The sequence below is a fragment of the Dermacentor andersoni genome, chromosome 6, assembly GCF_023375885.2.
Source record: "Dermacentor andersoni chromosome 6, qqDerAnde1_hic_scaffold, whole genome shotgun sequence".
Classification (NCBI taxonomy): Eukaryota; Metazoa; Arthropoda; class Arachnida; order Ixodida; family Ixodidae; genus Dermacentor; species Dermacentor andersoni.
In genome coordinates, this window is record NC_092819.1 from 101,980,945 (window position 1) to 101,997,461 (window position 16,517).

Below are 16,517 nucleotides of genomic sequence, written 5' to 3' on the forward strand. Positions count from 1 at the left end.
TCACTGTAGCATGCATACTGGCTAGGCCTTTCCTAGGACGAGTGAATGCACTTGTGCACATCCTTGCGTCTCATTAGACCAGCTTCGCCTGAAAATTGATCACAGAATGATCGTGTTCCAACTAGGCCCTTTCCAAGTTCGTCAGACGGTGACAGCAGCGCTGTACATCAAGACATATTAGTCATATTTATAAATATCCACGTTTTGTGTTTCTTTTCTTTTCAATTTACGTGCTGTCATCTTCCCAGCAGGTTTCATCAGGTAATTGGATAAATCGCGCAGCCAGATTCTTGTAACGTCCGCACCTTCTATGAATAATTAATTCCATCCTTCCTTCTTTCATTTCCCTTTCTTGTTTTCATTTCACTTCGTTCGTTCGTTCGTTCGTTCGTTCGTTCGTTCCTTCCTTCCTTCCTTCCTTCCTTCCTTCCTTCCTTCCTTCCTTCCTTCCTCCATTCATTCATTCATTAAAGTGAAGACCACTGAGTGGCGCTCGCGTGAGTTTGTGTGAATGCTCGTTGCAGGAGCCCGAGCCCGACATGGTGGGCGGCGGCAGCCGGGGTGGCGCCCGGCGCGTGCTGCTGACGCGCGACCCTCGCCGTGGAGGCCTGGGCGTGCGCGTGGTGGGCGGCAAGCGCATGAGCAACGGCCAGCTGGGCGCCTACGTGGCCCGCGTCAGCCGGCCCGACACGCTGGGACAGCTGAGCGAGGGGGACCGCGTGCTCGAGTGGAACGGAGTGCCCCTCACGGGAAAGACGTACGAGCAGGTGCAGCGCATCATGGACACGCACACCACGGGCGACGAGGTCGAGCTGCTCGTGCAGAGGTACGCACGTCGCGCACACGCGTGGAGATCGAGCGACAGACAGGGTCGCATACAGGCACTCTCGCGCGCGGACAGAAATGCGCGCGCACATTATACTCCCATATGGTTGCGCCGTCGTTGCCTTCAACGTTCATACGCCACGCCATCGCCATATTCTCGGGTTTATGCTATCGAATAGCTTATTTATACCTCGATTTCTGCCTTAATGCCCATACCTGCGTTCACAGTCGCGTGACTTGCACTTCTGAAACGTTCTCCCCCCTAAGAAATGAACGAGGAAACTGGGGAGAGCTAAGTCGGCGTTCAATCTATACAGGCCTGCATCGCCCATCCAAAAACCAGCGGAAGTTCTACATTCACTTCTTTGTTTCCATGACATCTCTGTCTTGGTCGCACATGGACATGTTTACATACGTGAGCACTGCGCAGTATAATCTCACCTTCTAAAGACGCGCCAATGCATAGTCAATATACATTGGCAATGAATGACCACGCGCTGCCTGCCGTATTCCACCTCACCTTAAGGAAACGGCACTATTTGATAGTATCTAGTAGTGTGCTTATTCGGGATGTTTAATTACTATCGGCATGCATGGCAAAACAAGTGCGCCCAAACTGCGCCTGTTTGTAAGCTAGCCGTGTCCTTCGTTCTTTGTGCGAGCTAGTTTTACCATGAACACCCATTAACTCGCCCAGCTTTCAGTACTACTTTCGGCATGCCCTCAAACGATGTTTTACTCTGAAGGGGCTGCAGCGAAGTATGCACTACAAGTCTACAGGCAAGTGGCCTCAGTAAAAGATAGGCGGGCTAGGTTTAGCAGGGGGCTGGAGCCAAGGGTGGGTCCAGATTAGCACCAGGGGGTGGAGTTGCGTGATCAAAAATTGAAAAAGGAGCAGATAGGGAAGGGCCAGGGCGTCTTACCCTTTTTGTGTACTTATGTAACGTGTTGGTTCAGGCTAAGGAAAGGAAAGACCAAAACGAAAGTTCCGGTATATACATCTCTTTTAATTGCATAATTTGTTTTCTTTTGTTTGTTTCCATGCTGCCTCCCAAAATTTTGAATACGTCTCAATCCTGTCACAGAGCGGCCATTCGCAGCACGACAATTGCGCTGCGATGAGTAGACAGGCATTGTTCAAAAGAAAATTCTGCGGCTTACTGCTTTTTCATAGGTTGTAATAAGTGCTTATAGGACTTCGCCAGAAACAGGCCTTGAAAGCCGCTGTTCGACGTACACATGCTGCGAACGGTCCGCTATCTTGTCACTTTTTTCAGAACCTGCACGGCACTGATGGTGTAGTTCGTGTAGATTATGTCCAACTGTTCCTGAAATATTACATTGCCATTTGCAGCGACTGGGATTCGTTCGACAGCCCTGCACCCACGCAACGACGACGCCAGCACGGTAAGTGCCTGCAACTGCTGCACGGAGTGAGCGCCTCCTTGTTGACTGTTACTCCCTTGTGCTGTACTTGTGCCGCCATTTTAAACACCGCGGGCCTGCAACCAAGGAACTTATACTAAATATCCTTAGCTGCAACGACGAACAATCAATTGTCGACGTATCAAGTGGCACAACCTTAAATTTACGCAAATGTTGAGCATAAGCCACTAGTGCCGAGCTGTGACCGAAATATTGAGAAAGTTCTTGCATATTACCAGATTTCGATATCCGATGTCCGAGGGGTCTTTGTACAGACTGCCAAGTCCGCACTCCGTACCCATTTATTTAGTGCAATGGAGAGCTTAGTGGTCTGAATGTCCAGTCATACAGTTACGTAGTTGTAAACAGTAAAGCGCCGTCGAACAATTGTTATCGGAATTTTCCGATCTGCATTGAGGATGTAGTTGTGCTCAATAAATGTGCTGGAAACAGTGATAGGTGAGCGCGGCAGCGATTACACGCCAGCATTGGTGGGAAGCAGATAACAAGTGCGGCTCTGGCTGTAAGAAAGTTATATTTTGTTTATCAAACCGATATTCCTGCTGTTCCTGTTTTCTGAAGCGTTGAATGAATTGCACAGTAATAGGTGGTGCCCGAATCTAATCTACGCCCCAGTGACGGCTCTCTCCAAGTAACACAAACTGATCTTGAAAGGAATGCTTTCACTGGCTGCATGCGCCAGGTGCATTTTTTTAAAGCCAAGTCAAGTGGTAGGATATGCCAGTAGTGCTATTATTAATGTGAAGTCATTATATGTCCCATAAGGCAGAAAATCCGGCCTGACCAAGCAATAGTACCAACGATCACCATCATCCGTGACATCATCATTGTCTTGTACGACGTCAGTAGTCATAAAGAAGATAATAAATGGTATAACTTTAATTAGTAGTAATTATGGGTGAGTAATGTGAAATATAAAGTGAATTAAGGGGAATTAGAGTGAAGTGAAAGTTAGAACTTAAGGTGGAGTAAAGTGGATTAAGGTACGTACAAATTAGAGCAAGGTAGATCAAGGTGGATTAAAGTAGAGTTGTGAAGGACACGTGACAATGTATGACATCATGTACCATGGACATAACCAATTAGAGACGTCATAATGCTCTCGCATTCAAATCGCATAAGGATACTTGAGTGACTGTAAATTTTGCAATGCTGGCACCCATTCACGGCACAGTTCGTCAATGGCATTTTTTTTATCTCACAGAGACCACAGAACTCGGGTTACTAACTCGCGAATGCGTGCGTGTACAACAGCCCTCATGTGCGTCGCGATGCACTGAACAACTCTGCCCGCTTTCCCGCTCCACTCGTTACCACGAAGGCAACGTCGCTCTATCATTAGCGTGCACTTTTAGAATGCAGTTCTGAGGTGCCTGTTCCTGCGTTGAGCGTCGGCATTTCTCGTAACCGAACAAACGAGCACAGCGAAGGATGAGAGCAAACGCAGAGCGCAGCGCAGGATGAAAGACGGTGATAACAAGGAAATTAAGTGGGAGGAGGAATGAGGAGAAGGAGGGCACAACGGAATCACAAGGAGGAAGGTGGAGGAGGAGTGTATGGCGAAAGGGTGAGGAGAAAACTGGAGTGCCGCTCGAGGCGTGCTCAATGGCAGCATCCAGGCATGCGGCGAGCGTGTCCACCGATACCATATATGGACAAAGCGCTGGCGTGGGCTTCGAACCCACTGCGTATGCGCTAGTTTGCCTGCGCCGCTAAAGAATACGATCCACATGTTCCCGCGTTCACGCTTTTTTTCTGAACAATGAGCGACGCAATCGGTGGAAATGTTTTGCCTGCCGCTGCTGTTAAACAAGCTGCCCAAGCAGAGGCTCAGTGCCGCCGCCTAGAGGACCCTGTCATTGTGAATCAAATTATTTGCCACACTGTATCGTGAATTCATAACACCTAAACAGCTTCGCTCAAAATTCGCCTTAGGTAGTATCGTAAACATTGGTGATTTTTTTTACTTCGTAATACGTGTAGAATTAAGCGCTAAAGCCTAATAAAATATGACCTGCAATGATAAGTAGTATTTCGCTGTGCTTAATAGACAGTTTTGGTTTAGCGTACGAAACTTATAGTGTACACTATATGCTATAGTGTTGTGTACGCTAAGCAGCATACATTTTTTACAGTTTTAGTTGGCCGGCGAGATCTTCGGATCTAAGTGAATTTTACAAAAGCAATGCCAAATGCAATTCGAAGTGGGCAGCTGGGACCGCCACCATGTTTCACGCAAACTCCTCAAACCACGCAAGGACGTTAACGCTAAATCTGAGAAATAGCATGCGTACGCTATACGCTATGTGTCCTTTAGCGTTCTGCGCATGCACACTGACGACCCGCTATATTATAGTGTATGCAATGGTATAGCATACGCTATACTAAAGCTGTCTAATAACAGCCAACTTACGTACAGTAATCTCACATACTACATCCGAAGTACCAAGACTTTGCCGCCAGGCTGCGCCACTCACTGCCTTTTGAAAATTTATTTGCCAATTTAAAATTATAATTCCTACTTGAATGGCGAACAGCATGCTGGATTCTGTCTACAAATAATGGACATTTCATTTCCATCAACGTCTCATCCAGATTCTAACCAGTTGTGTCCCTTTAAGTGTGGTGAATTTACGCGCGTCGTACATTGGAGAAGAGAAGGGGTTGTGGAAAGGCACACTTTGCGCATGTCTAATTACATCAAATGTGTAACTAAAGTGTGCCAGTGGTATACACACGATACATACGCTGTGCTTCGCCTAGGCAGGCAGCTAAAGCTGTGAATGTTGTCTTCTCTCAAGGCAGGCGAACACGGTTCGAGTGGAGCCCACCCAATGAGTGGCCACAGTCGACAGCAGAGATGCTACAAGCGTCACCGCCAACATCGTTACGCCCCTACCGGTCAGTGAGTGTTCTTGCAAGGTCTCCATATCCGAATAGACGAGTGTTCTCACTGGAATATTACAGCGCTGACAGACTATGTGGCCAAAAGGAAGTAAAAAGACCTGATTGTCCTGTAGTGGCCACCACTAGATGGTGTTTGATGAAAATAGAGGAGAGAACGGTGGCTTGCGCAGTGTATCATGTTGACATTAACATCAACCTTTTGCAGGCTCGTTTCCGTCTCTGTACACTATATATTTTAACTAATGGGTTTATCAAGGGTGTTAAAAGGAAGCTTTATTTCGGGGCTAACTGCGATTGCCTTAATCAAATACGTGTAATCACAGAAATGCTTTTGAGAGAACCGCTGGACCAATCTGAACGAAATTTGTTGCAACTGTAGTAAGCAGAATTTTGATTCGGGGACTGAAATTTTTTTTGACAATAATTGTCGAGAATAAGTAGTTAAAAATAATAGACGCACGAGGTTTACAAGTCTGTATCTCTGCACCGAAAACAGATATTGCAGTTCTGTAATGGCGACTCCAACTAAATGCTTGCCCCCTAGTGGCGATGCTGAGAAACAGCCGATCCAGGTTCAAGCTTGAAGTGAAAGAGGGCCTCCTATCACGGCATGCGCTGAATGCCTCGCAGTTCTCAAATCCAAGACTGAAAATGAAGAAATAGGGATGTCGAAAGACTTGCAGTGTACCATTATGTGTCTCATCACAGTGGAAAGACAGCAATTCATGATTTCATCTTCTTGCAAAAGATATGCGTTTGATGTAATTAGACATGCGCAAAGTGTGCCTTTCCACAACCCCTTCTCTTCTATAATGTACAATGCGCGTAACTTCACCACACTTAAAGGGACACAACTGGTTAGGATCTGTATGAGACGTTGATGTAAATGAAATGTCCATTATTTGTAGAGACAGAATCCAGCATGCTGTTCGCCATTCAAGTAGGAATTATAATTTTAAATTGGCAAATAAAGTTTCAAAAGACAGTGAGTGGCGCAGCCTGGTGGCGAAGTCTTGGTACTTCGGATGTAGTATGTGAGATTACTGTTCGTAAGTTGGCTGTTATTAGTTTGTTCCCAAGTCATGCATTTACACTAGTACAAGTGACTTTGCCCTGAAGAAAACTTTCACTAGGGGGCAAGCATGTTTTCTCATTCAATGCGCTGATTAGTCAGTTTATTTGCTCGCTAGAAATTTAGAAGCAACATCAAACAGCACTTGTTACAGCTTTGGAGCATTCAACCTATGCACAGCGCTGCTAGTTTGCTTTTCGACATTGTGCACACACCTAAATTCCATTACAACTGGTTCAGTTTGTTCCCAAGTCATGCATTTAGACTAGTACAAGTGACTTTGCCCTGAAGAAAACTTTCACTAAATTTTGAAGACCCGTTGGAAGAAACAACTTCGTCCGATTGATTGTTATTCACTTCTCGCATTTCACTATGATTTGAGAATTTCTATGGGCAGCGGGTGTCTGCTGTGTTTGCAAGCCCGAGCCCTACCTCGAACACTGTGTACTGCAAGCATAAACAAGCACGAGTCATCGGATGCAGGCAACCTTATCACATCTATCAGCTAACTACAGAAAGAAAGGCGCAGTCCCGACTCACAAATGGAACTCTCATTTGTTTTTATGCCAAGATACATACCAGGTGACGTTACAGTTTTTTAGCTGCAGTACAGAATATCCGTATTTAGCTTCTGAAAGCAACACAGATGTTACTGCCTATATATCATGAGATGCTATACATGCTATACTACAACACAAGTCACAGCGCGGAGTTGCCTATGAAGGTCGAAAACAGTAGAGTATAGTACCCGTACCAGTGGAGCAACCTCGAACAAGTGCTTATGCCTTTCAGAAGCCCACTACACACAAACAGCTCCCTTTTTTAAACCTCCTGCTCACTTGAAAGGCTGTCTTAAAAAAAAAAAGCCTGATGCAGCTCGCTGGGCAGGCCGGACATTGGCACACACACTGCAACTATTTTCGCGGTAGGGTCGCTGAAATCCTTGAGACCGATCAAAATAAAGTAATCGGCAGCAAGGACCCTTTTGGTTTTGATGAAACACCTTGATTCGACGCCACGATTGAGAAACGCATGAGCACAGCGCCAAGCAAAGCAGCCTCCATGAACCTGGATGTCATAGCCATCTTTGTTTATTTGGAGTGTTGCCAGCACAAGTACTCTATTCTGGAGTTCCCAAAACTGCATCCATTAGAATATCGAAAGCCGACAAATTTGACATATGAATTTAAAGCTTATGTAAATTTGTTACAATATGTTTACAAGGGTTTCGCAAAAGTCCTACTTGCAAATTAGTGGCATATTTCAGAGGGGTGTATACTAATTTTGTCTGCTTTAAATGTATTATTAGGGGCAGTTTACAGAATTGTAATATCGCTTCCCAATGCTGAGTTATAGAGTTGTAAACTTACCCGCCGTGGTTGCTCAGTGGCTATGGTGTTAGGCTGCTGAGCACGAGGTCGCGGGATCGAATCCCGGCCACGGCGGCCGCATTTCGATGGGGGCGAAATGCGAAAACACCCGTGTACTTAGATTTAGGTGCACGTTAAAGAACCCCAGGTGGTCGAAATTTCCGGAGTCCTCCACTACGGCGTGCCTCATAATCAGAAAGTGGTTTTGGCACGTAAAACCCTATAATTTAATTTTTAGAGTTGTAAACTTGATAGTTTCGTTTTTCTGAGTTGGTATATTTCAACAATTTTTATTTAAAAAATCGACGGCCTAAACAAAAAATCTGCTTCTACAGTCATCATATTATAACTTCTTTTAGATATAACAAAGCTCATCAAATACCGTTCAGTCGTTGCGGAGAAAAACGATTTCACTGTTACCATCTAGTATTTAGATAGGAGCTTCTGAGGTGGGGTCAACTGAAGTTTCCCTTTCTTTCTTGCGATTTTTGTGGCGAGCAAACATTTAACAGCTGCAACAGACATGAAAACTGCACGAAATAAACTTAACACCTATCACTCTCAAACTCTCGTGTCAGAAATCTCAGTGTGCACCAGGTGGTCAGAATACAGTTTTCAATTAGGGCTTATTGCTGTCGCATACCAAAATTTCTATAGCCTCTAGGGCAAGGGTGTTAGCCATGGGACGAACCAGCATCCTTAAGCGGGTTGAAGACAGGGTCTTTCTAACCGACTTCACACAGGTTGGCATATCTACGTATCTTGTAACCACTTCCAGAAAAGAAAACCCTTTTGTGCATCCAGAGCATCGCAGCAAATCGCAAGAGGTATCAAAATGTAAGCCTCAACAACACACAAAGCGAGAATAGTCACAGAGCAGGTGATGTTGAGTCGATACTTAACATTGTACCATAGACTGCATTATCTCCAGGATCGGCCCACCTGGCCTCTTGGTTAAAACGTGAAGGTCAACCAAGGGTCGATGCTAAGGAAGACAAGGTCGACGTCTTTGTGCATGAAATATGATGCAAATAAGGTACCAAATGAGTGAATAATGAAGATTAAAATGAGACAGAATAGTTATATTGAACATTTAATCATTTGAACCACCATGCACGTCCACTTTGTCTTCTTTAGCATCAACACTTGTTTGACCCTTTATATTTTTATATACACCCACATACACATACTGACTGGGCCTTCGAAGGCCCCTAATGTTGTGGCATGGCCCGGTACTGTCACGTCAAGATTATTTTTTTACACGAGGCATATTTAGTCATTTTCTCCTCCAATCGGTATGGCTGCACACGGCTTAGGAAAGCAACATTTGATTGGACGTCCAGAGGACGTGCCTTCACACTCGTTTACAAGCTGGCTGGGACCCTGCACCTCTAATTCCTGCTCACTCTTCACACACCAATGACGATGCACAAGCCAATACCTTGCATAAGCAACATAAATTAAGCACACGTCACCATGGTAATGCTGAAATTAAATTCTGGAGTGTCACATGCCAAAATCAAGATCCGAGTCTGAGGCACACCGTAGTGGGAAACTCCTGATTAATTTTAATCATGTGCATGATTTAAATGTACAGTTGAACCTCGATAACTCGAATCAGAAGGGGATCACAAAAAATTTCGACATATAGGTAATTCAATATATAAAATGCTAGGCCCTGAGGCAAATGGCGGCCTGCTGATTGGTGTGTGCGTTTTCACATACCACTCACATCAGAATGTGGCCGCAGCGGCTGGCATTGAAACTGCGACCTCCAGCTCAGCAGCACGACGCCATAGCCACTACGCTACACCATGACGGGTAGTAATACTGAAGATTGCCTTTCATGCAGCGATTATGCCGGGGCACTTATTCTAATGAAACCATATTTATGCATCTTCCGAAAGTCGCATTCCCTCTATTCATGAATTTCATAACTCAGTAATGTTCGAGCAATTAGACAGTGAACAAATTGAGTTCCAGAACTTCATATTTGTCTTTTAAATGTCTCATTTGGGCACTGTTTTGTCTTAGCCATGCACAAAATAGTTGCATGAACACGATATTGCAGCACAGTTGGCTGGCAGGTGGCAAGTGAAATGCGACGCTTAACGTTGGCACAGTGACATTTTCAATGACACACAAAATTAGGTGCCTTTGACATACAAGCTGTCACTCGTAAAACCCACCCACTCAGCAGTAGCACGTACATACGTACGTACGAGGTACGGCCATATCTAACATCTTACTAATTAATACAAGCTGTCACTCGTAAAACCCACCCACTCAGCAGTAGCATGTACATACGTACGTACGAGGTACGGCCATATCTAACATCTTACTAATTAATAGCGGTAATTTAACCTTCAAATCAAATAGTGTGATAGGAGAACAACAGGACATTCATTACCTCATGTCGCATTGGGTCCGCTGTTAGTGCGTGCAGCCGTCCCCCCCTGCCCTCTCCAGCTGTGTTTCATTTTCGAGCACTGAACCTTGCAGTTTTATATTCACAAAGCAGCGTATGACAAGAAAAGAAAAACAAACGCAGTGTGGTGTCCCAAGCACTTGCTTTATTCCAGCCGTCCACTTTGAAAAAATAAAATAAAAAAATTATAGTAAAGCCTGCACATGCAGGCCTTCACACACACACATCACGCCCGCTTGCTTGCGCCGTACACGTATAACGCACGCACGAGCACCCAACCCGTTTTCCTCTTGTGCAATTTCTATCTACTCCCCTGGAATGGTTGCAGGGATGCTTAGCAAGCGCGAGAAACTGGGCTTGTCTGCAGGTCATGGAAAGACGCTTGTGTTATATATAACTCACATACTCTTTACAGGCAAAAAAAGAAAAGATTAATAATAAAAAAAACGAAGTAAAGTCTCTTCATCCACGTCTTTTCATTACCAGTGAGTCCTGGAAGTACAGAGCAGGGTCCCGAAGAAGTCAAGGAAAAAAAAAAAGAATATGATAAAAGAAGCCACCCGATGTGCTGCCTGTGGAGTGACTGGCGCATCCGTGTGCTTTTGCAGGGCATCATCGGCGGCGGTAGTGCAGCATCAGCAGCTACAGCCACGGCGGCGGCGTGGCCCGGATCCATTGACGGGCCGGAGGAAAGTGCAAGTGCCTTGAGGTCCGTGGAGGGCCCCTGTTTCTTCTTCCAGAGGCGCACACAGACGGCGCCAGTTGGGGGAGTGTCTAGCAAGCACGAAGTTGAGAGAGGGAGCAGAAGATATGACACAAACACACACGCGATCACAAGAAGGAATAAAGCCTAGGAGGCGTCAGCTGGCGGTTGCGGTTGCAATGGCGGCGGTGACAACTGTGGCGAGGATGACGTCCGGGGTGGTGGTTGCAGCTGTGCTTGTGGCTGCGGCTGCGCCGGCGGCAGCTGTGCCTCCTGCTGTTGGCGCGCGGCAGCCATCCAGGCATGGTGCTCCTCCTGGTAGCCCCGCAGTGGAATCACGAACACGCTGATGTCGTCAATGGTGGCTGCCCGGTTGTCAACTGTCCGCCAGCTCCGTTCCTTGAGCTTGCCCCGGGAGTACATCACCAGGTCCTGGGCGGCGGAGATGTACCTGCGCATGCGCACGGCGTTCACAGACTGCTCTGCCATGCAAGACCAGGAACTTCTAGTCTAGACTTGGCTGCAGGGTCTTGGGCAGCACGACCAATGCCGCACTGATGGCTATGACATGACGATGACGATGTGGACCAGACCGGCACACACGGAGGTCGGGGGAATGAGGGCACGCACCCCCACACCTTCCGCTTTCCTTTCTCTCTCTCTCTGCCATTCCCTCCTCTTTCCTCAAATTGATACAGCAGCAGCTGCTAATGCATGTTGTAAGCTCAAATGTTACGTGACTGTATTTAGTCGAACGAATGCCAGGACAATAGAGATAACTTATTCTCTACAAACAAGAAAAAAAAGATTTAAGTGATGCGCAGTTGCTCGCTTACTCCTGAGATTGGGTCCTGCAAAGCGTCGCCTGTGTGTCTTCCGCCACAGTTGCTTTGGCATATGATACACCGACGGCACCTTGCAAGAGTATTCAACATCTCGGCATGCAAGCACCAAAGGATGTGTACTCGCGTGAGAACAACATTTCGACTTGGCTGCCCACGCTATTACTTTGACATTTTAACTATGTTTAGCTTCGTCAAGAATTCTCCAAACAACAGTAAAATGTGTTGCACATTACATTCACCCCTTTCCTATTTTCTCTGATTTGTAAATAATTTCCGTCCACCACTGAATTAGAAATACTTATCCTGAACCTTCACTAGCTATAAAACTAGTGAAGACAAGTACATAAAAAGCTTTTTTTCACCAAACACAGTAATCTTCGTCTCATGTGAGAGGATTCTTTTAAATGTCACTCACATTAATGGGACAATCTGGTTAGCGAAAATTTCTATACTTACTTTTCCTTCCCAGCTAATTGTATGCATTTCAAAACTGAGTCAGCATGCACATCCTGAGTGGATGTCCATCAGACAAGCACCGCTTACAATAATCCGCGATGCCTCAATTTTCCTCAACGCTTTACTAACTGTACAAAGTTTGGCTTGCCTACTTTAAAGTAGTAAGAAGGGCTCTTACAATACTACTCTTGAAATGGCCTTTCGGATGCATTCACTTTTCCGAGACTGGTCACTGCTCACCACATTTAGGTAGACCTTGAGCAAGTTATTAAGGACTAGAAGACCACCCCACCCCTCCCTCCCTCATGCAGTATGTGGTCACTGTACTGCTGCCCGTTTCAAATGGCAAGACGCATTATGCATGTACAGATTAAATGACTTGTGCTGAGCAGACTGGGTTGTAGTGTATATGAAACTATTCGCTCGCTCTTTAACGGCCGCTCATATCAAATGAAGGTACTGCCTCCCCCCAGTGCATCAGCGCGCCTTCGGTTTTGCTGCACGAGAATGAGATTGGCTACCTCAACTTGTATTCTGCGGTGGTAAGCCAGCTTATATAGCATGTATAATATTACGACAAACAAAAAATTTTGCTGCCGTTTTGTTGCTCCCGCCTTGGGTGAATACAACACTGTTGCTGCGTCTTTTTCTTCGGAAAAATAAAAAAGTGGTAGTCTGTGCTCTTCCCATCTGCCTGGTGTCCCAAACTATTTGCTTGCTTCTATCCTTGTACTTGGATTAACCCTTTAACCCTCAAGCTCTCTCTAAACCTGCAACAGTAGCCCAGTGGCTATGGCATTGCACTTCTGAACACAAGGTTGTGGGTTCGATCCCGGCCACAATGGCTGCATTTCAATGGGGGTGAAATGCAAAAATGCTCGTGTACTTAGATTTGGGTACACACCAAAGAATCCCAAGGGGTCAAAATTAATCCTCAGTTCCCCACTACGATGCGCCTCACAATCAGATAGTGGTTTTGGCACGTTAAAACTCCAGAATCTAATTTTCTAAGCTCTGCACTTAAAAAAATAATAAAGAAAAGATTTCCAAAATACTTCATTGAATGAAATGTATATGGATAACATACTGGTTCCGAAAATATATGTATGATTTATCTGAAAGCATTGAGCCAATATATTGAACGCTACTTAGAAAAAGACACTTTCACTAAAACACGTGGAAGCTTTTACTTTCAAAACATGATGATAGAAGGTATGCAAACTCTTAAAATAAACAGCATGAGTTTATCATCTTAAGCACACTTCCTGAATGAATGAGTACGGTTAATTCTAACTGACAAAAGCAACAAACCTGTGGCCTCAACAAGCAGAACTCGCACCTGTTCGACAAAGCGGTGAAACGAATGTGGCTCAGAGCTTGAGAGTTGAAGGGCTCAAAATTCTTCAGCCCTGAGACACTATAGCAATTCAGTAGAGTAAAAAACATGGTTCACTATATTGAAACTGAATGCTGTGAGAAGGTTACATGTGATTGGTGGTGTGTGAAACTCACTGTGCACATTTTGAGGTCCCTCTTCTGCCAACTGATTCTCTGTTCTACTTAAGTCATGTTGAATCTGGTGCTGTACTCAACTTGAAGCATAGGACACAGTGCACGGTAGCCCTTGGAAACAACTTATTGCAAAATGCTGCCTTAAAGTTGCAACGAAGTTAGCTATAGTTACCTGGTTGTGAATGCAATTCAGTTGTACTAACCACATCTGTACAGCCACAGTTACTGACCAAATGTAACTAGGTCACTTCCTATTTGCTTGAAAAATGCAGCAATGCCATCTAAGACTTATGCATTTATCGATGTAACCAGAGTACTAAGCCACTTCCCTAGTTTTTGATGACTTACCATTCTCTATCTCTCCAACTTTTCCTAAGAAAACTGAGAGCATTTTAGAAGGCACTGAATCAACCACACAGAATTCAGATATGAAAAAAATTCAATGCCACTAGTGAAAAACCAAGTTGTTACGTACAGCTGCTGGTAAATTTTGCATGACCAAGAGCTCAAACATTCAGTGTTCCTTTTTTTTCAGATGCATTGTTGCGAACATTTGCTGTTTAATATAATCCTGCCAGATGAGGAATGTGGCACATCACGTACAACACAGGGTTAAAATAGATGCGCGCTTAAAAGGACTAAAAAAAAGCTACTTGCGTAATTTAAAAGGCTGCTCATTACATGGAGGTTGATAAGGTTGATGATAGTAGCAAAATTTAAGACTATTCTCAAAGCTTCTGTTACACAGAAGCCCTTCTTCATTTGTTGGCAGTTATGATAGCAATCGGCATGTAAATGAGATGTTTGCCACTGCCATGGCAAATCACTAACATTGCCTACATAACAGAAACTTTATGAATATCTGCCCAGCTTTTAAACAGGTACTCCATGACAGCCTTACCTTAGCCACATCTGCATTCTGGATGAGCTCAGCTCCAACGAAGCATCCTTGTGTTGGCAAAGCATGGCTGTTATAATGTACAAACTTGCGCAAGAGGCTTCATTTGTAATATTTTTGTTAGTAAATTACTTTTAAAGTGTTTTATGGTGTTCTGAATGCTGCTTGTTTTCACAGTGCAGAAGAAAAATATTTTAGGCATGCTAGTGACTCGGAATGGATGGACAAGAAAGGAAGCAGAAGACTGAAGGTGCTAAATTGATACTGGACGCAAGTAAAAGAAGCAATGCTGGAAGTGAAACCCTTGTCAACAGATATTGCATATGCTCATATGACCTCTGTAGATGCTGCAACTACAAGTAAATGCATTACATGTTTGCTCATAAAAACGCTTTGGACTCTTTCCCCCTCTGCAACTACTATAACACATTTATGAAACAAGTAGTACAGTAGAAACCCATTGATTTGTTTATTAGGGGACTACCACGAAAAAAGAATGCGTGATCCAAGAAAATGTAGCATACGATAACGCTTGCTTCCAGAAGCCATACAAATGTGGCAAAAAGCTACTGTGATAAAAAACTTTAACTGATATGAAAGTCAGCAAACTATTGAAATCCTGCTAAATAAAGCTTGCAATCATTTCTGGTTGTTAGGCTGCATGTTAAACACCTTTATTTGGAGTGGTTGAGTTCATGAATAATACTAAATAAACCTCTTGATTTTCATCTGGCACTTTTGTTGAATGGTTTATACAATCAAATCCTGGTGATACAATCACGCCCCATATGCATTTTTCGAAAGTCCCAGCCCAAGTCGTTAGTCCAATAGATTACAACATGCTAAATTTTGAATGCTGGCAATCACTTTTCATGCTGTGGTGGATGGTATGAACAATTGAGCCACCGCGTGATCTCTGCCGGAGCTGGTGAAGAGACGCCAGCGCACCACTAGCACCAGACACTGGCTGTTATCAGGCCATCAGAGCGCTGCAACAATGCATCGGTCACATTCCTGTTGCCAGGGCAACCTCCGTCGCTCTGCCTTGACGGCACCCACCCCCGTTCGAACGCAGTAACAAGTTGTGACACTAGTTTTCCCTTTATGTGCTTGCTTTTGCTGCTTTTATTTATGCATGGAGAAATACAGTGCTGAGACTATCTGAATTTCCAATCTCTCATGTTTACAGCAATACCAAGATGGTAGTGCTGCGTCAACATGAAGCTGTGCTTGTGCGATCAGTGATTCGAGAGCACCCCCCGAAGCCAGACTTCTTTCTCGATTTCGAAACACACTAAAAAGTGCACTTTATCAAATTCTGCTCCTTATTTCTTCTAAATATTTCGGCATGAGATACAGGAAGGTCTGTGAGTTTCGAGAATTTAAAATTTTGAGCAAGTCAGCCATTTCATTGCCCCTTACCACACCTATTCAAATCGACTGTGACTGTTGTAGCGAAAAGAGGTGTGGCTATCACCTGCCACGCTCAAGAGGAAAGCATGTCGCTTATGATCACGCCACACTAGCATCAAAATTTTGTAATCAAATGACTCCCAGCATGTCATGAATTGAATTATATCGCCGATTTTGCCATCAAACAGTGCTGAGCAGTGATAATTAACTGAAAATGACGCCACCTGTTCACTAGTGAGCTTTGGTTTGGAGTCCGAGTCATTTTATTCCATTAAAGTGTATTTCTAAAGGTCCGCCGCATGTCCAACATGTGGATCTGGCTTTTGCAACCAGTTTCCAGAAGTTTCGGTAACGCTTTTCTTGTGAAATCCTGACAAGGGGCATTGCCGGTGTCACTGCTCAGTTATTGAAAGCCGCTCCCATGGCGTCGTCCCGTGCGGCCGCGTCGCGAGAAAAGAGTCTTGCTAGAAACTATGCTGCACCCGTACTTGAATTTAGTGGTGAGGACTCGACTTTCATTCTGAAGATGACAATAAAGCAGATTCAAGCTCTTACGCCGACAATGTGTTGAGTCAGCATGGGACATCCGCAGCTGTTTACTGGCAAGTTTCCTTTACGGCCTTGAACGGTCTTCTCCTCGTG

General features: G+C 44.7%; 2 protein-coding genes across 2 annotated transcripts in view; one reads left to right on the forward strand and one right to left on the reverse strand.

Annotated features, from left to right (window-relative positions):
- LOC126522644 (uncharacterized) overlaps nucleotides 1-10,911 on the forward strand; it is a 40,969-nt gene extending 30,058 nt beyond the window's left edge. The window contains exons 6-9 of the mRNA XM_050171403.3: nucleotides 525-826; nucleotides 2,180-2,232; nucleotides 5,073-5,172; nucleotides 10,657-10,911. Of these exons, the coding sequence (XP_050027360.3) occupies nucleotides 525-826; nucleotides 2,180-2,232; nucleotides 5,073-5,172; nucleotides 10,657-10,756 (555 nt within the window). The 3' untranslated portion in view covers nucleotides 10,757-10,911. The remainder of the gene's footprint in view (nucleotides 1-524; nucleotides 827-2,179; nucleotides 2,233-5,072; nucleotides 5,173-10,656) is intronic.
- Nucleotides 10,899-16,517, reverse strand: part of LOC126522649 (protein phosphatase 1H) — a 28,931-nt gene continuing 23,312 nt past the window's right edge. Inside the window, exon 9 of the mRNA XM_050171410.3 lies at nucleotides 10,899-11,202. Coding sequence (XP_050027367.2) covers nucleotides 10,899-11,202 — 304 coding nt within the window. The remainder of the gene's footprint in view (nucleotides 11,203-16,517) is intronic.